This window comes from Oreochromis aureus, linkage group 9 (assembly GCF_013358895.1).
Source record: "Oreochromis aureus strain Israel breed Guangdong linkage group 9, ZZ_aureus, whole genome shotgun sequence".
NCBI classification, from domain to species: Eukaryota; Metazoa; Chordata; class Actinopteri; order Cichliformes; family Cichlidae; genus Oreochromis; species Oreochromis aureus.
In genome coordinates, this window is record NC_052950.1 from 37,077,384 (window position 1) to 37,102,215 (window position 24,832).

Genomic DNA, 24,832 nt, shown 5'->3' on the forward strand with positions numbered 1-24,832 from the left:
AGTCTGCTGTGAGGTCGGAGAGCTACCCGACGCCATAAACCTGTGCGTCCGCCCACCCGTCTGTCCGACATGGAAATGAAGCCGGGATGCTCCATTCATCTGCTGACATCACAAATAATGTGGGGATGGAGTTATTTTAGGAAAATGAAGACAGAGTAACATTACCAACAATAAAAACCTCGATGTCGAGACGCTGTGCGGCCTTCTGTACACTTGACTCTCTACTGACTTTAGCTCATTACATAGTGAACTGATGTTGGTAATGCCTCCTCCACCCAGCATCAACCTCCAGGGCTGAAACATGAAGCTCTCTGGTGTCCTCTTCAGGGCTGGCTCCAAAAGCGACTCAGTCCTCTCAGACACCAGTGTTAAAATGTCCAACTTTACAGCAGAAATAAACATGTTCAAAGCCACTGTGGATGGTTCCCCCCTGCTCTTAAAAACACTTGTAATTCATCAGCAGGGATAATGAAGGGAGGGGGATAGGGGCAGTAATTGACAGGTGTCAGGACACACCTGTCCTGACTGTCTGCTAGTCTTCATCTCAGCTAACTGAACCGAGCTGGCTGTCCAGACCGTGAACCGTGAACCGAGACTCTCGAACTTTAACTCACTTGCAGCTGCCTCTTCAAAATGTGGCGTAGTAGCTGGCAGAGCCTTATTACCACCCCGGCATAAAGTAATGCAAGTACTTCCACTACTTAATGAACACTGTGTATGTGTCTGACATTTTAAATGTGGTAACCTCTGCAGGACCCCACAACTCCAGAGACTTCGACAGCTGTCACAGGTGTGTTTGGTAGTAATATAAGGCACTCTAAAGACATTATATTGGTTAGTTTAAGGATAAGACCGAAACACACCCTAACAGGCTTTCATTGTGTCTTCTTGCTTCTGCAGTAATATGTATTCTTCCAGTTTAAGCTGTTCTTTCCTTCTTATTTTCATCGTGCTGATAGTCTGTGTATAGACTGAGTCAGCTCTGAAGTCTTCTCTGCTTCCTGTGTTTTAGTAAAAGCAGCTGTTGTTGAAGATTTATTAGTTCCAGGTCCATCGTGATGAGCTCAGTTTCACTCATGATGCTGGACAAATGAGGGCAGCACACAAGTGTAAACACAAACAAGGACTTTGCCCACTGTGGCTCTGCAGAGATTAAGCTTTAGTCTGGTAAATATACACCCATGAGTATGTGGAGTGGAGTGGGGTGAGAAAACCCCAACACAGTTTAAAATAAGGCAAAAAATTCTGTCTCTTCACAATAAAACCTAAGGGGCACTACCACATACACGCTGTCACACTTATTCTCTACTGTACGAATGTGAACTTTGTGTATCAGCTGAAACACCTGAACATCTCCAAGAAAGAAAATAAGTTTCTAAAACAAATAAATCTTCCATTCATTATTTAAATGAGAAGATTTGGAGTAAATAGAGAACACTGCATGTTTAAATTTCTGCTTGAAAAACCATCCGTCCATCCAGTCATGGTGGATTAGCAGAAGTGCTGTGTTTTGACTCAGCCTTGACGATAGGATGAGAAGCTTAAATACTAGATGGTGCTGAGAGTAACCCTTATTGTGGTTGTAGGGGCAGAGATACCCAATCCTCCCTCCCCCCAGCCACCTCCTCCAGCTATTCCAGGGGGAAACCGAAGCTTTCCCAGGCCAGCCAAGAGATGCAATCTCTCCAGCGTATCCTTGGTCTACTCTGGGGTCTCCTTCCAGTATGGCTTGCCAAAAACACCTCATCTAGGAACCTTCTAGGAGGCACCTGGGTTAGCTGCTGAACCCCCTCCACCAGCTCTGTGTGAAGTGGAGGAGTGGCCGCTCTACTCTGAGCACCTCCTGAATATACAAGCTCCACATCCTACCATTAAGGTTGAGTCCAGACACCAGCAAGCACCAGAGGAAGCTCATTTCCACTGCTGGCATCCATAAACTCATCGTTTCAGTTGTTACTCACAGCTCGTGGCCATTAGAGACGGTGGGCTACCCACCAGGAAGTAGGCTTTGCTGACATCTAACCATAGATGGGTCACTAGTCACCTGGTGGTGGACCCGGATCACACCTATATCCATATTTTACACAGCACACAAAATAAAACCACCACAACAGATTCAGTATTAAATTTTTTCTTGTTTATTACAGGAGGCTTTTCTTTTATATACAGAGACATGTATTTGCAAAATACTAAAAAGTATTTCAACTCAAAGTACTAAAAAGTATATATATATTTATATATATATTCATATTATAATTATAATTGTAAATATTATTGTCTCTAAAACACCAGGGTGGGGTCACTGAGGCACGGCTTTCGCCTCCTTTACACCGAGGTTTCACCGGCGAGTACCACTGAAGTCAGAGGAAAACCTTGTAACTTATTATTATGTTTTTGGTTTTTGTGTTTTTAGAAAATGACACAACTGTGATGGACACCGTTCCAATTTGGACTTTGAAAGTTGTGCTCATTACATTGCTATTTCTTAATTTCCGTATTTATCCAAGCCTTAAATTTCAGGAGTTACAAGGTTTTGACCCTCCAGCTATAAAGTTTAACGTTTTCCAGCAAAAGCACTAAAACTACTTGTATTGTGAAACCTCTTATCGTCAACTTAGTGAAGCATATTTTCCAACTTCTACTATTTGTGGCCTCATTTTATCCCAAAGGTGACAATAAGACAAATGTTCCTGTTTTTCTCGTGTGGAATAAAAGAGGATTCGAAAGGTGTCAGGAAGGGAAATATTTAAACTCCCCCCCTTTCCTAAGAAAAAGGCAACTTTCTCAAGATATGAGGTTTCTTTGGGACTGATATGACACTGGAAATCTGCAAACCAGTTCGCCACCCGCTGTGAAACCAGTGACGGTGTAAATGGGACGACTGTGGTTTAAGCAGTGAGAAGATGCCTGGAAAAACCAAACCCATGACGGTGGGAAAAATAATAATAATTAAAAAAAAACCCAAAAGCATCATTTTTATTATCCTCATACTGTAAATAAGATACAGCATCACTCACTGCCTGTTTACACAACTGTTGTATTGCATTTATCACACAGTTAATAGAATAGCAATAATAGAGAACAATGAAACCTCTGGTTTTCTGTGCATTTCCTCCATGTGGGTGTTTGTCGTTTTGTTTCAAGGATGATGAAGCAGCTTTTGGTTTTCAAACAGGGGAAAGAAGGCAAGAAGGAGCAGAGACTCTCAGTCTGTGTTTTAAACACCCCCCCTCCCTTCAAAAAAAGGACTCTTCCAAACCCCTCAGTAGCACCACATGGTCTGACCCACAGCTTGGAACAAAGATGGTGTTTAATTTGCTCAGACTTTGAACAGTTTATCATATCAGAGCAGGAAAAGTCATAAAACAGACAGATTTTTTTCTGTCTTTCATGTTGGAGGTTACTTAGAAGGCTTTGTTACTTTCCCTTGTACAGACTGTTCAGGGACAGAGAGCTGAAGCTGCTCTTTGTTTTGCTGCTGTAATTGCTTCATTGTTTGTTTCAGGTGAACAAACCTCTGAGCAGCCAACTGTCCCAGTGATTGCAGTAAGTGTTTGAATGTGTTTTTGTGCTCAGTGCAAACCAAAGTCTGAGGTCCAGATTCACCGAAGCAACAGTCTGACAAAAGCTTGTGTACTTTTCTTTTTTCCACTGCAGCAAATGCCGAATATCAGTTTGAAAGAGCCGGATATGTCAGGATGAGGCTGCCAAGTAGTATCCACCAAGTAATATCACCCTGCAGCTGTAGACTGGCATTGTACAAACTACAACACTGTTAACAGGATGCCTCCAGTAGCAAACCCTGGAGGTTTGAGCTTTCAAGAAGCTTCTCAAAGCATTACAAAGTGGCTTTGTCTTAAAGCTGGGCCTCCTGTTTTACTCATGAATCCTGTTGTGTCCATTTTAATGATCATGTGGAAAGTTTTAAATAAACTATTTCTAATTACCTTTGTAAACTTGAACTGAAATGTCCATCATCAGTGGTAACAACTAGAGTATGTTTCTTGTAAACTCTTGAGGCTTTGCCATCCCCAGGCTGTCCTTGTAAATACGAATATGCGTTGAGTGATTCACCTGGTTAAATAAAGGCTACACTGACTCAATACAAAGACAGCTCAACTTTATCATATCTCTCAAGCACAGTATTGATGTTTTACATGAATTCTGTTGATAGCTTTAGGTAATTTTGGAAGGATTTAAACAATCTTTGAAAACGGGATTCAAGAGTTCATGAGTTTGAAATCTAAGTAGACTAATGCCAATAACTGAGCCTTTAATTTGATAACTGTTCTACAAAAGCCCTTTGCTGATATCTTTACTGACCTGGAAACACTCTGAAGAAATTCTGTTTTTCTTTCTGGTCCTCTGAAAGGGTTCAAGCCAGCTCTAAAAGAAAATCCCCTTCCTCTTTTAAAGTTCTAGTGAAGCTGTCTTTGTTCCAAATTTGGTAGTGGGTGTACAGGTCGACTGGAAATTTGATCTATGAGCTCAGTAAACGGTTTGCTTATCCTTTATGATCACAGTTGCTAGTTTTAAGTCTTACAGATTAAAACATGATCTTCATTTTATAATTAATAGTCCTGTTAGAAAATCAGAGTTTGCTTTAGTAACATAATGTTTGCTGTCAGAGACAGCCAGGTTGCTACAGGAAAATGTGCATTCTTTTGCACTGAGTTCACCTAACATCTCCAGGTGAACTCAATTTCAAAGAGGTATACGCTGCTGGACTGAAAACTTTACTGCGATTGCTTTGGTTGCTAGAAGATGGCCATGAGTTCCCAGTCTTGGTTTCATTACTGCTCGTGAGTAGCTTGCAAGGGTTAGTGGACATATTGACGTATTCCATGCAAAATATGAGCAATCTGCTAGCAACCAAAGCAATCACAGGGTGCGGCAACTTTCAAGTTTCCTGATGAATTTATTCTCTCAGTCGCTTATTGAACAAAACATGGTGTTCATTTAGAAAATTATGGCTCTATTAGAGTGAAACAGACAGATCAGCATACAGATTGGCGAGGGCCTAATCCTGCTTGCCTGCATCATGACATTTCAAAAACCTAAGATGGACAAGCCTTCCTGCTTGAAACTTGAAAAATGAGACTTGGCAAGCCAGTAAGGGATTTCATGGCAGCTATGTTCATGTTTTATATGCAGTTTATGGGAATTAAACAGCTGGATGTTTTCTTATTCAGCTGTCTCCATTTTAACATCTCAGTATGGAATTACATGCCAGCATGTGCTCTCCTGACAAAACTGCACCTTTTTCCTGCAGACGTTAGTGAATCTGGACCTTTTTGACAGTTTAAAAGTGACGTCAGCCTGTTAGCTCTCTGTGCTGTTTGTTCGATAAAGTTATGAGGAAGAGTCACAGCGGTGATGGAGGGGAGGGGACTGTGGAGACTGTGTTAATGATCAAAAACCATAAGAATCAATTCATCAACCAACCAAACATGGAACCAGTCAAGAAATCAGAAAAATCAACTGGCTCATCAATCAATCAAGCATATTATCAGTCAACCAATGGTAAAGCATGGCTTGGAGTGTTGGGGTTCATGTGTAGCAGGCACACTCTGGGTCTATTGCTACTGAAAACAGCCCTTCAGCACAACTGCAACCTGAAATACGCCTCGCAGCAGAGTTCAGCAGTGTATTAATATTTACCTAGTTTATATCGTTATCTATTCTCAATAGAATCTAGTAGAAATAGAGTCCAGACGGTGCCAGTAAAATTGTTTTTTTTTTAAACTTTTTTCCTTTTTAAAATTAGTCTAGTAAAGCATTTAGTAAAGATCCCTCGGGTGACCACAACGACAGAGACAGAGAGAGGTTGTTTGAAATATTGAAGCAGACTGAACAAATGCTGTACACTTTGACACTTCGTCTTAATAAAAACAAGCGGTAACGCTGCTTCACGTCGGCTTTGTGCCACTGTATGGACCCGTGTGACTATAAATCCACAGTAACGCCGTCAGTGCTGCATCCGGCTAATCAGATTCCACCAAATGCTCAAAGTGTTAGCGTGGGATTTTTCCCTTTAATCCACAGACACATACAGTGAGAAAAAGCGTCTGTAAAGTCATGTGTTACCCAAGAATTCACTTAGAAGGTATCTGCAAACCGTTATTGCTCGACGCGGTTTGTGTTTGTTTTGTTAGGTTTTTTTTGTTTCTCTGTGCAAAATAGATAAAGAGCCGTCTCGCTCGACCTCCTCTCCTCCTCCAGCCAGAACGTGCAAAAATAATTATCATAAAAAAGATAAATAAAATAAAAATAAAGCAATTGACCTGAAAATCTTCCAAAAAAGGTCAATGAATAAATAAATAAATAAATAAACGAAGCTGTGTTTTGGTTTTGAAGAGTTGATTTTTCAATCATTGGGGGAAAAAAATGACATCTGATATTTTCAGTAAAAACAAAACCTATAAATTATCTCCACATAGGAGTCAGAATTCACCAGTTTATCTCCTCACATTGAAATGAAACGCTTCAGATCATTTGGAGAAAAAATGAAGCAGAAAAGCTTTCAGTGTCCTGGATAAACCTGAAATGTATCATCTTTGAACAACTGGGATAAAAAAATGAAAGATGTTATTTTGTGGATTATGGATAAATCTGAAGTTGTAAATAGTTCATATATTTTGGCAGCTGAACTTCCAGCACCATAGAGAGCTCTTTGGTCTTCCAGTTCTATAGGGGCCGCTGTTGAGCTCATCCAGAGTGAATTGGACAGTAGAACAAAAATGGAAATTTTTCAAGGAAAAAATGTTCTTCCTGAAGTTTCCATGTTTTTTCGATAGAAGGGCTCAAGACAATGAGTGCAGTTTGATTTTTCTTCTTTTTTCTTTTTTTACAGGTTTCTATTGTAGTAGAATCTCTCTCTCTGTGATTATTAGAGATTCATGACTTCACGACATGGGAACCTCTGACGGGGTTTCTGCAGCCATGGCGGGAGGACATTCCATCCCAATTGCTTAACCAAATAATCAGCACCCATTATCAGCATGCTAGTGTTTCATGTGTAAAACCAGCTTCACTGTGAGAAAAACCGAACATAAGTGTTGTTTTGTTGAATTTCAGACACTCTGTTGATGCTGGATTTATGAAAAGTAATATAGATGTTTTTAATTGGAAGCAGGTGGAAGTCATTAACTTAGCTGTTTAGCTCCATTCACCCCTTTTCACTAAAGACAGTCTTGCCAGCGCCCCCTTCTGGATCTCTGACTGAATTGCAACCAAATTCCAATAAAATTTGATTAATGGGAAGCAAAATGTCTGTGAATTACTGAGCCTCATTTACATGAAATGTATCTCTGCAGGGAGGCGTGCAACCTCTTGTGTTATTCATTGACAGTACCAAGAGTACTCATACTTCTGTCACACTGACAGCTAGTCAGGAAACAAAATACTAAAATTTAGGCAAAGTAACAGAGTTTCAGTGCCTTTTGTGCAGTCTCTGGTTTCTTCAGCATTGTCATATTGCTGTTGAATTTTCAAGATAAGGTTGTTCCAGGACACTGATGACGGTCAAACACGAGAGTCAACGTGACCTTTTTAGCTTTTCGTGAAACCAAATGGGGAGAAATCCTGATGCAGATGTGCTGAGCTGATTGTCGCTCTGTTGTCAGAGCTGGCTGACACCACCAGGACCTTAAAGCCTGGTTGTGCCAAGCCGAACTCAGACCAGACGGATGCTGAATGACAGCGGGTGATTTGTCATAAAAGTTGACAATGTTCAGTTTGTACAGAGACATCAAATGCCCTCAGGAAAAGAAGAGAAAAAAGAGAAAGGAGGCATTCATGGCATTAAAAGAGCCTAACAGGTGTCCTGCATGAATATCAGTGTTCTGCGCTTGTTATTGCTGTCTTACTTCCTTTTGAATTGATCTTTTGCTTCTGACCTGTGGTCATTTTTGTAGTTTTTTTTGTTTACCTCTTTGTTCTGATGTTTTTATTTTGCTTTTTGATTCTTTCTATGAAGCGCTTTGTAACATTGTTAGGAAAAAGCTATATAAAATCTACAACTATTATTATTATCATCATTATTATTATCACGTCTTTGTTCAGTTTTTAAAAAGCAAAGACTGGTGGTTTGCTGCATGCTTAAACCTATTTTGAATTTGTGCTAGGCTAGTGTTAAACCAGCAGTCTGATGCTTTTACTAAACTGAACAATATAAAAAAAGAATAAATTCACCTGCAGTCTTGACTATTTTTGGCATAGGAGAATAACACTACAGTTGACAAGCCTCTTATTTTCCTTCCACCCAGGCAGGTGTTTTTCAAAGCATTCCATAAAACTTCTTCCTAAATCATGCATCCTCAATCAATGAAAGCCAGTAAGCTTCATTTTTCTCCCCACTCAGTGTGGTGACAGTGCAGAAGTAGGACTCTTCTGCTTCAGGTTATTGGGAAGTGAAGCCAGAATATCTAACATGACTTTTAGACAAATCACCCACAAGCCAACAAACTGTATGAAGGCATCCACCACTGGGCAAAGACACGTGTTAGAAGAGTTTGGGAACGTGTAGAAAATCTCATTGTGCACTTGTGTCATTTTTTTTGGTGTTATCGCAAAAAGTTTTGAGAAGAAAAATAATGAAATCCCAGGCTCTTCTACACTGTGCCCTCGCCCAGGTGTAGTAAAGCGAGAGCAGGTGTAAACTCAAAAAGTGCAAAACTGCCAACAAAAACAGATGAAGATTCAGGTTTTTGAGATTTTTTTTTTCACACCTTCTCCTCTCATCTATTACAACATGGTAGTTCAGCCACTTTTTCATAGCTAGTGCCACTCCGAAGTCAAAAGAGAGACTGCTAATTGGTTTTCTTCAACTTACTCTAAAAAATATAAAAAATAGTAATAATTGTACCGCTATTAAAAGACTGGTAACATCAACAACGTACTTTTACTACGAAAACATTGTTTTGAAATCACGTTGTCATTATTTTCCCTACTCTCTCGAGTGTCAGTCAGAACGCCATCGACCCTTAACGTGTCGAGAAACACCGCCGTCACTCTTACAACCAAACATACTCTGAGAATATTGATCAACTGTGGGAAGGCACAAACTCCCCAGGCCAAAAAATGATGGATACATTTGTGATATAGTTGCTCTGACCCCTATTACCACCTGTAGCTTTGGTGAAAGGTCAGTCATTGTTCCAAACTCCCGGTTCTGGTCGACCCAAGAGGAGGTTTTCCTTTACTGTCTATTACTCCAACAAAGGCAGAGTTGACCTGACAGACAGGGTTACTCTCTCTGTTTTGCAGTTGTTTTGCTTCTCTGCAGGAAACTCCCAAAACACTTGTTTCTCAGTCCAGGAATTTCTCCAGGGAACAGGAAATGACGTTAAAGGTAGTAATTCTTCCATGTTGCAGGCTCCTCGTAGTTCTTCATAGCTTCTTTCTGCTGCCGCCTCAGCGTTCTCAGCTATGGTACATTCAGTAAACAAAAGAATAAACAGGCCAACCTCAAATGAGAAAATCCTCATTTGTTAATAATTTTTTTGCTTTTCTGTTCCTGCTATGGCGTCGTTTCCTGCTGTCTGTCGTGGGCGATTTCTGACTGCGATTGTTCACTTTGTTCGCTGCCCGCAGTGTCGGCAACAGTTTCTGTCTTGACAGCGAGCGGTTGAAAGATCTCGGATGTGGCCCGTGTCACGCTGTCATATGAAGGTGGAGATGAGGTGGAGGAAATCGTCTCTGAGCGCTCAATCCCTAACATGCTTGAGCCGTAATTTTCCCTCATCATGGTAGCAATCAGCCCTTCTTTCTCAGGCGCATCCTCCCCAAACACTACTTCACCTCCTTGTTCACCTTCACCTCCCGCATGCCGAGGTGTGGTAATCTGGCGGTACATGTAGGAGGCGGCCTTCAGCTGTCGCCTCACCAGGTGTCTGCGGTAACACCTCTGAATGATGGTGGCGGAGACTTCTTCCTGCTTGCGCCTCAAAGTTGTTGTGATGGGTTCATAAGAGATCTTGGACGGGTTCGCCATCATGAACTTCTCCTCCATCTGCTGCTTGAGGGCATCCATCTCTCCTGACTCGCCCAGGACACGCTTGGTAAAGGCAAACAGGATGTCCAGGCAGTGGATTTTGTCTCCACTGACCATGGGCAGGTCCATGGAGATCAGTTTGATCTTGTTAGGCTTGGCGATGCGCAGCGGCTCTAGCAGCGAGTCAGCAAAGTCGGACAGCTTGGAGTACTCGATAAACTGCGTGGCCTCCGGGTCGAACTTCTCCCAGACCTCATAGAACATCTCAAAGTCGTCTTCACTGAGGGGTTCAGTGCTTTCCTCAGTGGCAACACTGAAGTTCTCCAGGATAATGGCGATATACATGTTTACCACGATGAGAAAGGAGATGATAATGTAGGTGACAAAGAAGGTGATGCCCACTGATGGGTTCCCACAGTTCCCCCTGACGGTGGTGCCAGTGTGGGGGATGTTGGCATCGCACTCCTCAGGGGAGTTGTTGAGAATGGGGCTGAGAAGGCTGTCCCATCCTGCAGAGGTGGTGATCTGAAACAAGCAGATCATGCTGTTCCCAAACGTCTCAAAGTTAAACATGTCATCAATCCCCCCCTGCCGTTTCACGTAGGCAAAGTTGGCCATACCAAAGATGGCGTAGATGAACATGACAAGGAACAGGAGTAGTCCAATGTTAAAGAGAGCAGGAAGGGACATCATGAGGGCAAACAGTAACGTCCGGATGCCTTTAGCGCCTCTGATGAGGCGCAGAATTCGTCCAATACGAGCCAGTCGGATCACTCTGAACAGTGTGGGCGACACAAAGTACTTTTCAATGATATCAGCAAGCACGATCCCTGAAAACAAAAAACAATAGAGATGTAAGTACCGCTATTAAAAGATGTTATATGCATTTGTAGAAACATTTGCAACTCCTGGGTGAGCTTCTAATTTGATTTGTTTCTTGTTTTAGGTCTGTGAAACAAAGAATAGTGTTTTTTTTTAATTCTTTATCCACCTCTATCACTTGTTTCTCTGATAATGTCTCTGATTGGAAAAGGTTACCAATTTTTGTTGGGAGTAAGAGTGAAATGACATGTCAGATCCCCCCTTTTTATGTGAATGTCCTCAGATCCTGAAGTAGAAATCTTGGCTTCAATTTGATTACAACAATCATGACACCGCTTATGTCTGACTTCAGTCAAGCCAGCTAATGTAAAGAAAGTCTGACTATGTTGAACATGCACCCTTCGGTATCTGTGGGATGCACCAATAAAGTTTCTGGACACAGGGTGCTAACTAAGCTTGCCAGTGTTAGCTGACAGTGTAGTACGCCAACCTGAAGCCTCAGTCACACAGGCCTATAGACTGGTCCCCAATGGGCTGGTGAGTGGTTGCTGGATACTGCAGCGTGTTATCTACCACAAGAAGGTTGTAGCACCAAAAACCTGTTTCTTATTGCTTTGGTTGCTCCAGACTCCAACTTGTCAGCAATTACTGCCCAACCAACCACCAACTAATGCTGAATATATATCATATATATGTTTGTGACCAATGTCACTTGGTGACAGCATTCCTGCAACTACTGGCCAGCTGGTTGGGGAACACATATTTTTCCTTAGTGACCAGTGGTTACCATGGAGTCACTGACCAGTCCTTAACCATACATGACTGGGGCCTAATGTGGTCACTTCTGGCTCCAAAGAGATGTCCATAAAGTGGAGTGATCATCATTCAGTCTTTGACATTAGATGGGTATGCCCATCTTTTATGCACTGTAATTTCAAAACTGGTCATTCCATCTATCACATGATCTTAGCTATTAGTCATTAGTTCTACCTGCAGTGCTACATTTAGATAATTTTGGCTTAAATATAACAATAAAAAGCAGTGATGTTTGAAAAGGGACTCGTTTTTTTCTGATGTACCAAACTAAGAATTGATTACCTCCAGACTATTGAATTTTCTTTAATGTGTTGGCATTGCTGTGAGTTACATCATCTAAAAGCTCTCAGTTTGGCTCTCTCAGTGTTTATGTGGCAGGTCTGCTGTGATTACAACTTGACTTATTGGATCTGGAGAGCTGAGGCGTCTTTCCCCACTAACAGCAAGTCAAACGCTGTAATTCATCCATCTTTTCCTTGTTATCCGAGAGTGACACCACACACACACAGACACACACACACAAATACTGTTTTCTTTCATTCACCTCCCTGTGTAAGTTATAGGTGATGGAAGGAAGGAGTGGAGGGAGTCGAGAGGGAATCACCATCACATCGTACATCAACTCAGCTTATGCCCTCCATCCTAACATCTCTTTCTCTCTCTCTCTCTCTCTCTCTCACACACACACACACACACACACACACACACACACACACACACACACACGGACGCAGAACAGCTGATGTAACAGGTCAATCATGTTTGATTTGTCTCCAAGGACCGCCCTGTGGCAGCTCTGATTGCTGCTGTTACCTTCACCTCCCCCATGCAGCCTCGCCTCAGCATGCACACTAACACACACACAGACACACACTTAATTACAAACAAACACCCAATCTTGTCAGGCAAACAGGAGCAGCAGCGCACGCGACGTATGAACACTGATAGCTGAATTAGCTGCTTGGGATGCTCTGTGCTGTCCCTGCAGACTGCCTGTCATGTGTGTTATTGCGTGTGTGTGTGTGTGTGTGTGTGTGTGTGTGTGTGTGTGTGTGTTATTGTAATATGACCACACAGGACCTTGGTGCAGGTTAAACATGAAGCCCAACCACATGGTCACTTTGGTGACAGATAACTGTCAGGCAGACGTCCCATTGTTTCCTGCTGCCACAGCTGATGGCTGACACACAGCATGTGTGCACACAGGCTGTGTGAGCTCCACACACACATAAAGCCTTGTATATGTCAGCTGCAAGATGATTTTTTTAACAGTTCATTTCAGTTTGTAATTTGGTCAAAATGCTTTTAAACTAAGTTTAGAACAAAAGAAGAACTTTGAAATACTGCCTCACAGTTTCAATATTGTAGTTTAATCACCAGCAGTAATAAAAAAAAAAAAACCTTAAGACAACATTTTAGTTTCCTAGAAACCATTTCCTTAAAGTTAGCAGGTGTTTAATTGTGAGTAAAAGACATTTTCTAGTAAGAGCAGGATGGTTTGGCTACGATGAATGAGCAGCTCTTTGTTGAGTAATGTCAGAGGTAAGTGAAATGTCTCCTTCATTCAAAATTTCTTGTAAAAAAAAAATCTTAGAAGTTGATTCATCAAAAGTGTGACAGATTTTCGTCACTTTATTTTAGAGGAAACTCTGCACGTCAGTCCTTCTGCTGCACCTCATTTAAAATAAAGTTGCCTTTATTTTGCTCCAGTTGGAGATCCTTAACTTTCAACCTTACCAATATCTAAACATAATAAAAAATCACCTGCTGTAAAGTTGGTGGAAACTGTCCATAGAGACCAAAACCATATTTTTTGTACCAATCCTGTTAACTTACTTTTTAATGCTGTGAATCTGGGCATTTTAACCTCCTAAAATAAAGCCTGTCTCAAGAGGCCATTATTGGAACTGCAACTATTGTTTTTCAATAGATCAACACAATGTACAACTTTCTAGGAAACTTTGGTTTATACTTTGATTTATATCTGTGTCACCGTTTGAAATACTCTGCACTTACATGACACTGCTCTTTTTTTCTTTTTTTTATTAAAATGAACTGTGCTTATGAAACACGCAGATTTTGTGTGAAACTAACCGCACCTGTGAACACTGTTCATAGATATGGGGACCATCTGCTGTTTGTTTGTTTAGTAAATCTGGCACTAAATCTGTTCAAAGCCGAACTCACCCACGATGGAGAGAATGACCACCACAAAGTCGAAGATGTTCCAGCCAACAGTGAAGAAGTAGCAACGCAGCGCCATGATCTTGATCAGGCATTCGGCGGTGAAGATGATGATGAAGGCCAGGTTGATGTTGTTCAGGATTTTCTCCATCTGAGGCGGCTGCTCGTCCGTCTCCACCATCATGGTGATCATGTTGAAGAGGATCAGCACCATGATGATGATGTCGAACGCTTGCTTTCCAACCAGGTCAAAGAAGAAGCCCTGCAGAGCGTTCTAAGAAGGAAGAAGGTTCGGTTTAGCCGATAAATAACCATTTATGTTTCTGGCTTTGCTAAGCCACGTCGGGTTGTTTAACAGCCAGTCATTAAAGACGCCGATCAAAGTGCTGTGCAGCAGACATTTACAGGCTTCGCTGCCACAAAGACAGATGCAGAAACGTTTTTGCTACTTAATTCAACAACTTTCTGTCCAGATGAGAATAATCTGTTCTCTAATTTAAGACTTTAACTTCAACCCGGCACTTTCACATGCTGAGCTTCTTTAATATCCTGCACAGGGTTGTGACAGACGTTTGTACAAGGGATTGTATTCACTTTTTGGCTGCCCAAAAGTTGTCATTTCTGAGAGGTTGCAGAAGTGAGAGGCAACCTGTATCCACTGCCTGGGATCCCTCTCAAAGAGCTCGGCGAAGGTTTGCAATTAATCGTTATCCTCTCAACATGAAATCCAGTCGCACATGGTGACTCAGTCAGAGAGAGTCTGAGCCAGTGAGCACGACTCATCTGATCCATCAAACGACAACACACGAACATGAGGTCCCAAGGTTTGTTGCAGGTAATTTACTGCAAATGATGCTAAATGTAACAGCAAAAAGCACATCTTATTTTCATGTTATACTTCCATGTTTGCCTTTTTTGCAGGTTAAGTTAATATTTTATTTCCATTTGATTTTCTTATTCTTTTTTAGCTACTTTGTTCTCTCCCTTATAGAGACATTTAACTTTAACATGTTCTCGAGAATCTCTTTTCTAATTGAGTAATTCTAATTTGGTGATTCTATCCTGTCTATTCTACTGAGATTACATTGAGTTACTCTGCTTTAATAAGTTATCATATTATTCTGTTATTAGATGTTTTTCTTGCTGCTATAACAGGAAAGCGACCATTTAATTATTCAGTTTTAAGCAGAATAATGAACTTTGAGAGGACATGGAACCGATGATCCCGCGAGCTGATTAATGATGCTGAGACGCTCCTGTAAGCTGAACCTGGACTGAAAAAGACCTTCAGACGAGGTGCGCTTTTAGATCTGAAGACTGTTGGAGAGGGTCGATGACCTGATCTGGAGGCGGAGAGTTCAAGTGTCTCAGAGCGCGGTTCTTGGGATTGCTGACAGCTGCTGCTCAGCTGATGTAAATAAAACAGCCTTTAGAAGTGTAGCAGCTCAGACAGATACTCAGGGGCATGCCCATATTTGTGCTTATGTGTATCATGTATGTTTTTAAAACAAATCCTAAACTCAACTTATTGTTCTTATTGTGTTTACACGCACCAATAAGGAGTCTAACACCTTTTTACACTTACATTTCTACATAAGTAAAGGACTGAAGGAATCTCTGTATGTGTGCATGGTTGGGGCCTGAGAAGGTGGAGAATTTGAAGTCGTCCGTCGCCTTCTTTACTTTGATGTTAATAAACAGCTGGAGCGTGACGCAGCAGCAGGATTCATGCTGTCTGCTGTAATGTGAGCAATGACGACCTTTGTGCAGGATAAACATCACGACTGCCCGGATGGCCATCCTGCTGACAGATAACTGTCAGGCAGACATTAGATATATTAGCTCACCACATAGTTTTATATTTTTATCTGTATGCTTCTCAGGCAAGTTACAAGGAACTCCACGATATGAATTTTATAAATATGTCAGAAGAAAATGTTTTAAAACTTGAATGTTCCTCCCTGGATGCATCTTAGTTAAAATTAATTAGAAGTTTACAACACAGAAGTTTTTGGAATGTGTTTTAAACTGTTAAACATTTTAACAGCAGTCGAGCTCCGGCCACGGTTTAGCTAATGATTAGTGATGAAAAAGAAAACCTTGACAAAAACATTTGATTTTATGTTGTTCAATTTCCACAAAAACTCTTTCTTTTCCTAGAAATGTAAGAAGTTAGATGTATAATACAAACATAATTACTGCATAGGTCGGTACTGATTACTTGAAATAGAAAGTGTGGTACTTATTATGCACCCACTAACATAGCAGTTAACTGAAAAAAAAAAGGCTCATCTAAATTCTTGGAGCAGTAGAAGCTGATCTTCAGGTGAATTTTGAGGCACGTACAGAGGTATACTATAGGTGTACATCTATTATCAGGTATAAAGGGCATGTTGTGCATCACTGTGAAGTACATTCATATTAATGATCCAGCTCGTTTTAAGTACACAGATTCTTCAGTGAGGTGCTGCTCTGTTTTCTGATCTGCTGGTAAGTCACACATTCCTCTGAAGGCCAGTCGATAAACTGAAGATGGCATACATTTCTTACAGCTACATCTATCATGCACTTTCCTGCACGTTTCAGATGTTCACAGGATGTAATCTCTAATCTATTGAACAGTTGGTTTCATATGTTGTTTGGACAGTGGCACAATTTTTCTAGTTTTGCTTCTGTACAAAAAAAACAACTAAGATGTGATCCAAGTTCAGATTTTAATTTTTTTAATACTTGGATGAAAGTCCTTTGCAGTTAATGACAGCCTGAAGTCTAGAAACAACATCTGACTGTGAACATTACCAGAAGCTGTGTTTCCTCCACTAAGACGCTCTGCCAGGTCTTCAGCTGCTGCTTGTTTCTGGGTCTTAACTGAAAGAACTCAGGAGATGAGGAGACTGACTTTGCCATTTAAGAAAATCCCATTTTTGATTTCTTTATTTTGAGAAACTCCTGGGTTACTTTTTGCAGTTTTTACTCTTCTCTTCATCCTGGGACAAATTCATCTTCGGTCTTCGATTTTCTTTTCTTTCTCTCTTGTCTCTTTTAGATGTTTTCTGTTGAAGTCTAGTCAGGCCTTGCTGAGTGTAACCAGTGGTTTGCACCTTTTGTTATGTTTGTTTTTTTGGTCGCAGACTTTGATAATGGCTCTCGTACCTCCTCAAGAGTTTTGGTGATTCGATGTTGTCAAATTGCTTTTCTTAACTAAGGAAAGAGTTCTGTGATTATCCACTTCTTTTATCCTTTAGGGCGTTTTGCTCCTTTGGTCAGTGCATTCATCATTTTTAAGAATGCAGCAGACTGTTTGTTGAGCCACTCTTTTACTCGTCTTGCGTTGTCTTTTCAGCCTAATGATGGCCTCCCTCACTTCCATCCACGTCTTTCCTGGCCTGATATTTAAATGTAAAGTGAAAAGCTGTAAACTACAAACTCAGCGCTTTGATACTTCACTGGCCACGGGACTGCTGGTCAGTCAATTATCCACTTAACTCAGACTGTGTGTGAAAATATCTGTAACTCCTAAACAGTTAATGCAACACTTTTGTTAAAGCCCTCAAATTAAATCTGTCCTTACGAAGCATAAACATACTCGATATACAGTTAATTAAAACTGAGTGTTAAAAATCTGTTTGGATAGAAACAAAATCAATGAAACCATTTCTAGACGTATCATGTAGAACTGAATCAGTGTTTTTAAGGTGGACGTGCTGTGTGTCGCTACCATTGGTCTGGGGATGGGCTTCTGAGGTTTTTTGGAGCCGAGTTTCTTCATGGCGTTGTAATACTTCTTCTGCTCCTCTGTCATGAAGATGTCCTGTCCTCCTAAGTGAACAAACCAAGCAACACATCTGTTATTTTATAAGACTTAAGGTTGCCATCTAATGTTCTTACAAAGTCAGCATTTTGTGAACGTGCAAACCTGTTAATATGTAATCAGACATTTTTGCTTTAATTTAAAATGTATAGTTATGAAAAGTAAACGTGCGTTTTCTGCCATTTGCTTCACACGTGTGACGCCGGTGTCGGTCGTGGTACTTATCTTTCTCTTCTGCTGGTTGAAGTTGTCGATGATGACACCGATGAACAGGTTGAGGGTGAAGAAGGAGCCGAAGATGATGAAGATGACGAAGTACAGGTACATATACAGATTGATCTCCTTGATAGGCTGCTCCTCCACCTGTTCAGGGAAAACAAGGATCTGTTTCTGACTTTCAGTTTGACCTTATTCAATGTTTTTTCCACCTTTCATCGTCTTCACATCTTACATTTTAAAGACATTATCAGTTATTAACATGTTCTAATTTCTTTTTCATTGAACTTTAATTTGACCCCTTGTTGTTTCTAGCCATAATCGAGCACTAACATCCATGGAAGAAAACTAAAGCTGACGCTTAAAGTGGCGAAACCTGCAGTTCCTCTAATGTCCAAAGGAGGTGCTAAAAGTGAGTCAGTCCTCGTAACTCCCATCCTGAACTCGTGTTGAATCTTACTCTGTTCAGATGGTGAAAAGACTCAGAATCACGTGCACATTCAAAATGTTCTCGTTACTCACAGCTCTCGAGTCCACCGCTGCGTACATGATATCCATCCAGCCTTTGAATGTTGCCTTAAAAACAAAAAACAAAAATCTCAGAAATTAGTTAACTGTTGTCACTTTAACCTTACCAACTGTAGTGAGACAGAACCAGTGATTTCTTTGGTGTAGAGAGATGTACTTTCCCACTCCATAAGAGACAATTATTTAGTTCATTTTCATGCAAACGTGTGATCAAAGGATTTTACAAACTAACAAATTTTATTCAGTTTTTTGAGGACAGAAGGCTGATACCCACTGACCCGATGTATGTATGTTTGCATGTGACAGACTTTAAGATGTCGAGACTTAAAAGTCCGAGATGCCTTCGGGAGAGGCAAGAATAACTCAGCTGAACACTCAGGACTGAAACATGTTCATTTACATCAGGGGTGTCGAACTCCAGGCCTCGAGGGCAGGTGTCCTGCAGGTTTTAGATCTCACCCTGGGTCAACACACGTGAATCAAATGATTAGTTCATTACCAGGCCTCTGGAGAACTTCAAGACATGTTGAGGAGGTCATTTAACCATTTAAATCAGCTGTCTTGGATCAAAACCTGCAGGACACCGGCCCTCGAGGCCTGGAGTTTGACACCTGTGCTTTACATGAACCTGACATGAAGGGAAGACACCCAGTGATTGTCCTCGCTTCACGATCCTAAAGGGATGAGTGGTGGGAATGTGCAGCAGATATTAGTGCATGTGCAAAATCAGGGTGGGGGGTGTCGTGGATGTTTGGTCTCTTTAGTTGTAGAAAGCTGCATCTTTCATTCAGGATTTCAGGTCGAGCCGTTTGCACTGACTTTAAGTTTTCAGTTTAGTAAAATCACAATTCGCAACACCTGCAGGCTACATGAGGCTACATGAGGCTACACTCCATGCTAATGTCCTAAATGGGCCGCCTGCTTTAAGCAGCCATTAGCGGCACAGACTGCAGTTTTAAATAAAATCTCTTCTCTGCTTTTCAGATGTTTATCAATAGAAAAGAGAGAAAAAAAAATCACAGCTCCTATTTTTTCTGTTTCTGGGGATGTCAAGTGAGTTTCTCTGTTCCCACGTCACCAAGGCGACGTTGTGCACATTTCCTCCACTCGAGAGAATAACTGAACAAAAAGGGGCTTGAAGCAAACCTCTTGCTTTAGCAGAAAATTAGCAGAGAGCAGGACTGATGCTGCGTTTTTCTCAATGAAGGATCAACAGGTCCATTTAGGGACTTCCGTCCTCGCCGAGAGAGGATGTGAGATGGAGGGAACAGAGAAGAAAGAAGGAAAACGGGATACTTTGGTCTGAGTGGGCACCTGCTGTCTGTCACTCAGACCTGAAATCAGCTTGTCACCACGGGTTACCACCTGTTATTATTATGGGCTGTCAGATGTGGGTGAGAAGGGTGCACACTGTAAAAGGATGTTAAAAGTCAGCGATGACATTTCCGGGTGGCTGCTGAACGTTGTTTTGAATCTGAATGAGACTGTGTGGTGTTTGAAGCGCAGTGCTGAGTCTCTATAACTGAGCTGCTCTGTCATAAACAACGATGTGTCAGAAGTAAATCCCACCACTGACAGCCAGCTGCATAACACAGTCATCTTAAATGATCTTTTTAAGTGGTCACTCCATCTTTGATCCTAGTCAGGTGCCCGAACCACCTCAACTGGATCTGTTAGATGTGGAGGAGCAGGCGCTAATCAAATGACTGAGCTCCTCACCCTGTGTCTAAGGGAGTGCCCAGCCACAGTCTGGCCCTTGTATTTGTAACCTCTCTCTTTTGGTCACCACCCATAGCTCGCGACTGTAGGTGAGGAAGCAACATAGATTGACCGGTAAGTTGAGAGCTTCGCTTTTACGCTCAGCTCTCTCTTCATCACAACAGATCGGTACAGCGTCCGCATCGCTGCAGACGGTCATCGACCTGTCAATTAGGGCGTCCTGGAGCCGCGTGCACTTACGAACACCATTACGCTTGAACAAGCTGATCGCCCCCAGCAGCTTAATCTTGTGAAAGTAATCTTGTGTTTTGTGGGATGAGTGCTGTTGTGCTGCCTCCACAGTGACTTTGATGAGAAGCACCACCTTCACTGCTCAATGTGCTCCACTGACATCAAGAGGAAGCAACTCGACTCATTGTCCACTCATTTTTTGGGCGGGGTGATGGGGTGAAGTGACACTTTTCAGCTGTGCTAACTTGAAAATGATTTTTCTGTTAACCAGGTAGATTTTCAACAAGAGATCATTAAAAATCACACATATCGTATATTATTATTTATTGACAATTAACTGAGGGAACACACTGGATTCAGAATCTCAGTAAAGTGTCTGCATCACTTTTTGCACCGTGGAGATATTTCCAGATGCTAATAGAAGGGTTGCCTCCACCAACTGTTGCTGCGCCGACCAGCCAAACACAGAGATGTGCTGAGCAACTGGTTGCCAAGGCGACCGTACTCTGGCAACTCTTAAGTTCTGGGAGTCTGACGGTGAAAGCAGCAGCACGCCAATCCACAACTTTTTTTTTCTGGTCCTTTCTCCTCCTTCTCTGTGAAATCCACCACATTTCCCTCGACTCCAACCTCTCCGTCCTTTTATCTCCGTCTTCACCTTCTCTTTCACTGCTGTTTGAGTTTAATATTTCTAATTCTACGTGCACTTTTCCTCCCTCCATCTCTGCATTTCTCTCCCACTTGGCTGAAGTCGCTCTAAAAATAAAAGCCTCTCAGACGCTGATTGATTGGAGGCTCTCAGGACTCCCGTGGTGGGCGTCAGAGAGCAAGAATGAAGGAAAAAGGAGTGAGTGAAGTAGAGAGAGAGAGAGAAGAAAAGGAAGGTTTGCAGGGAAGGTGATGGAGAGACGAAAAGGACGGAGGGGGGAAATGGAGTTGTAGTTGCAGTAATTTGCTCTGTTCGTGTTGTGTTGAATAACAGAAGATGGAGAGACGGGAAGGAGGGACAGACAAAGAAAGAAATGGAAAAGCAGAGGGAGGAAAACAGAATAAAGAGCAAGAAAACCATCGTGAACTCTTTGATATCATGATGTGAAGCTTGTCGTTCTAACTCTAATGCTCCAGGCAGGTGTGCCACTCCTTGTATCCTGAATATAATAACTATAAAGGCTTTTCATTTCATATCTCATTATGTACCTGCGTTTGACTTTCAGTTACATGTGCAGTAAATCTTACACCGTTGTTGAAATGCTGGAGTAACACTGACAGAACATCATTTTTATCTAATTAGGAATAAAGCAAGCGACACACAGCTGCAGACAGTTAACCCAGTGGTTTTCATGCTTAACCCGAACCAGGAGACAAATTTCTTTCATCAAATCAAATCTGTGATGTATTTGACTCAAATGTGTGGCAAATAATTTGCTCCACCACAAATCTCTTTTTTTTGCCTTATAAAAGTGGAAAATATTTATTGTGTCTAAACAATGAATTTGCAACAGTTTTTTAAATGTTTAGTAGTAAATACATTTTAAAGAATTAATTGGAACTGTATATGTATTCAAATTTGATGTGTGATATTTAGAATCCTCACATATAATGATACGTGTTGTCACAAACAATGGCAGTAAGAAATATAGTGAAATAGCTCTATAAAGAAATATTTTTACTTTGACCTCGATGTCAGCCAAATTTGGATGCATTGTTAAGATGAGTCCACTCTACACCCCCCCATAGTTTTACCAGAATTCATTCAACTGGCCCCTCTTTTGACCAATGGTTAAACAATGTAAGATGAAGTTTAGTTCTTGAGAAACTGACCTATGTGGTAAAAGATCATCAGAATTTTTTTTACATTTGGAAGATGTTTCTGGACAGCCCGTTCTCACTCCCGCGGCGTAACATCCTGACGATTTGTCACGTCCCGCGAAATACAGTCGAATGATGCTCCCGTAGTAAAAAACACCTTCCAGGCATGTATTCCAGCCCTAACCCCAACCTTTTTGCTAACCTTAACCAGCAAATTAGTGACGTTAAATAGTGTAAAAGCGATCTGAGGAAAATGAACAAACACGTGTGGATTAATTCCAAACGTTTTTCATGTTTCCTCATTTTTCCGATCTCGTCATTTAGGAACATGTTGGGTGCCCAGAAGCGTAACATGTTGACGATTTGTCGCCTAGCGTAAAATATTACGCCTCGGGAATGAGAAGGTGTTGTTCTGGAGCTGTTAAAGACTTGGGAAGTTGAGGAACTGGAGAGAGAGAGTGAGGTAATGAAAATATGTAACTAAATTTGGGAATGTATACAGTAACCTGTACTGTTTTTATAGTTTTTTATTTTATATTTTATTTTTATTATTTTTTTTTAATTTGTTTTTGTTTTTTGAGTGTCTTGTGTTTTTATTGCTTTCTTACTGCCATATGTTCAAGATGTTTAAAGTGTTTGATGTTTATGAAACCAAAATTCAATAAATATATCTTTACAAAAAAAGAAATTCATTCGATGGTTTTCGAGCGATCGCGTTCACAGACAGAGTGAGACGCGTGGATGAAAACGCTGCTAAAAACAAAACCTGCTCATTGGAAGCAACTAATCAAAAATCTGTGACTCTAAACAAATTCATGTCCAGAAACACAGATGAAGATTAACGGCTGTGACTGACCGTGAGAGGTATTATTTTTTTAATAATAACCTCCAAACAGATTTTCAATTATTTTTCCCATCAGTACCTCTCAGTTATTCACGGCTTACGTGTTACTTATTCAAATTACAGTTTGTGTACCTGCCACTTACTGTAGGCAATGTGATTTTTAAAACTGCTCTCATAAATGACAGAGAGGACAGAAGGCTGTGGAACAACAGCAACGTTAACAGGACAAAGAGAGGCAGGGAGAGTGGACAAGTGGAAAAGACAAAAGCAAGAGCAATCAAGAACAGGTGTGGGAGGAAAATTAAGGCTAAGGCGACAAATTGACGAAACGAAAAGACGAGATCAAGAGAGCGAGGGCCGGGAGCAGCGGAAAAGTCAATCCTCCTACGGCGTGTGGAGGAGACTCTCAGCTTTAATTTGTTTTGAAGGAGAGGATTTTTCACTTTGTGCCTCCGTTTCTTCACTCGAACCTCTTTGTTTCCCTCAAAGCTTCACACAGGCGCCGCGATGACAGATTTTTGTTCTTCGTTTTCATCCGCGGCTCTGCCTCACACAGTGTGTGTGTGCTGGTGATTGTTTCACACAGCTGCACTGAGATCTGTAGGGGGTAGGGCTTCCCAGGGAACGCTTCTATACGTCTTAAAACAGGACATATAAAAAGAGAAAATGAACCCCGGCTGGCGTGGCGAGTCTGAAGGCAAACATCCTACACATTTCCTGTCGTGTCACTCTCTCCAGGTCTCTGGGTCTGAATGCATTTGTTGAAAACACAAAGTAGGCAAGGAAAGCTGCGACCCACGCCATAAATAAAGCACTGGGGGTGCTTTTAGGTGTCTAATAACAACTTAAAAGTGACCTTTGTGAAAGGTCACATAATGAATCATGACTCACTGTGCAGCAAAACCCCAAGCTGGCATCTCTCTTTGCTAACTGTGAAAATGGCTTTTAAAAAAAGTGCTCCAACTTTTTCTCCCTACAGAGCACAGAAGCACAGGCAGCGGTGGGAAATGTAACTTCCATTCTGGCCTCATTATGCACGACATGATAGGTTTATTTGTCTGTGCATATTCACCGTGCATCATAATTATCTGGCTATCTTATTAAGTTAATGCAAACGTGAAAATGTTGGCCAGAGAGCCGCTACTAGAAGCTTTCTGTCTTTTATTTAACTAACCAGGATCTGTGTGTACGTCTGTATTCTTATACCGCCAGGATAAAGTTACTGAAAGAGAGAACCTTGGCACACGTTTGACCAGTAAAAACTGAAAATAAATCTGCTCAGAGAGTTTTTAAAAGTACAAATTTGAAAAGCCAAAACCAATAAAGTGGAGATCATAAAAGTCTCTGATTCCAATAAGTAAATGCAAAGTATCTCACCACTTGTAGCAGGGCCAGGTACCCAGCACCCACGTTGTCAAAGTTGACCTTGACTTTGCTCCAGTAGTGCGTCGAGGTGTCGTTGTAGGTCTCGCACTGCGACTTATTGTTGATCGCAGAAGCGTCGTAGACTTGGCCCGTGCTGTTGACGCAGCGGCCAAACTTCCCGGCAAAAAGGTTGACGCCCATGATGCTGAAGATGAGCCAGAAGATGAGACAGACCAGCAGCACGTTCATGATGGAGGGAATCGCGCCGATCAGAGCGTTGACCACCACCTGCACGGAAACCGGCAGTCACACGTACATACAAACCGTTTACATGTGACCTCTAGTTAAACGTTAAGGTTTCAGTCTGCTGATCAGGTGGAGGCGGAGTAAACCAAAATCAACATCCTCAAACAGATGGATGAATGAGTTTCAGTGAACCCAGAAACTGATGATAGACCAGACAACATCAGTGCTCCCAACACTGAATGCCCAC

At 41.5% G+C, this 24,832-nt stretch overlaps 1 protein-coding gene and 1 long non-coding RNA gene across 2 annotated transcripts in view; one reads left to right on the plus strand and one right to left on the minus strand.

The window, feature by feature from the left end:
- The first annotated feature begins 2,137 nt into the window (after positions 1-2,137).
- On the plus strand, positions 2,138-8,021 carry LOC120441805. The gene is made up of 2 exons (XR_005614301.1): positions 2,138-3,546; positions 3,658-8,021. It is a non-coding gene; the product is annotated as an uncharacterized LOC120441805 (long non-coding RNA).
- Positions 8,022-8,699: 678 nt separating this feature from the next.
- The window catches only part of LOC116323494 (sodium channel protein type 4 subunit alpha-like), a 245,376-nt gene continuing 229,243 nt past the window's right edge, over positions 8,700-24,832 (minus strand). Inside the window, exons 27-32 of the mRNA XM_039617215.1 lie at positions 24,352-24,627; positions 18,366-18,419; positions 17,853-17,990; positions 17,535-17,639; positions 13,820-14,090; positions 8,700-10,824 (exon numbers count right to left, since the gene is read on the minus strand). Of these exons, the coding sequence (XP_039473149.1) occupies positions 9,521-10,824; positions 13,820-14,090; positions 17,535-17,639; positions 17,853-17,990; positions 18,366-18,419; positions 24,352-24,627 (2,148 nt within the window). The 3' untranslated portion in view covers positions 8,700-9,520. The remainder of the gene's footprint in view (positions 10,825-13,819; positions 14,091-17,534; positions 17,640-17,852; positions 17,991-18,365; positions 18,420-24,351; positions 24,628-24,832) is intronic.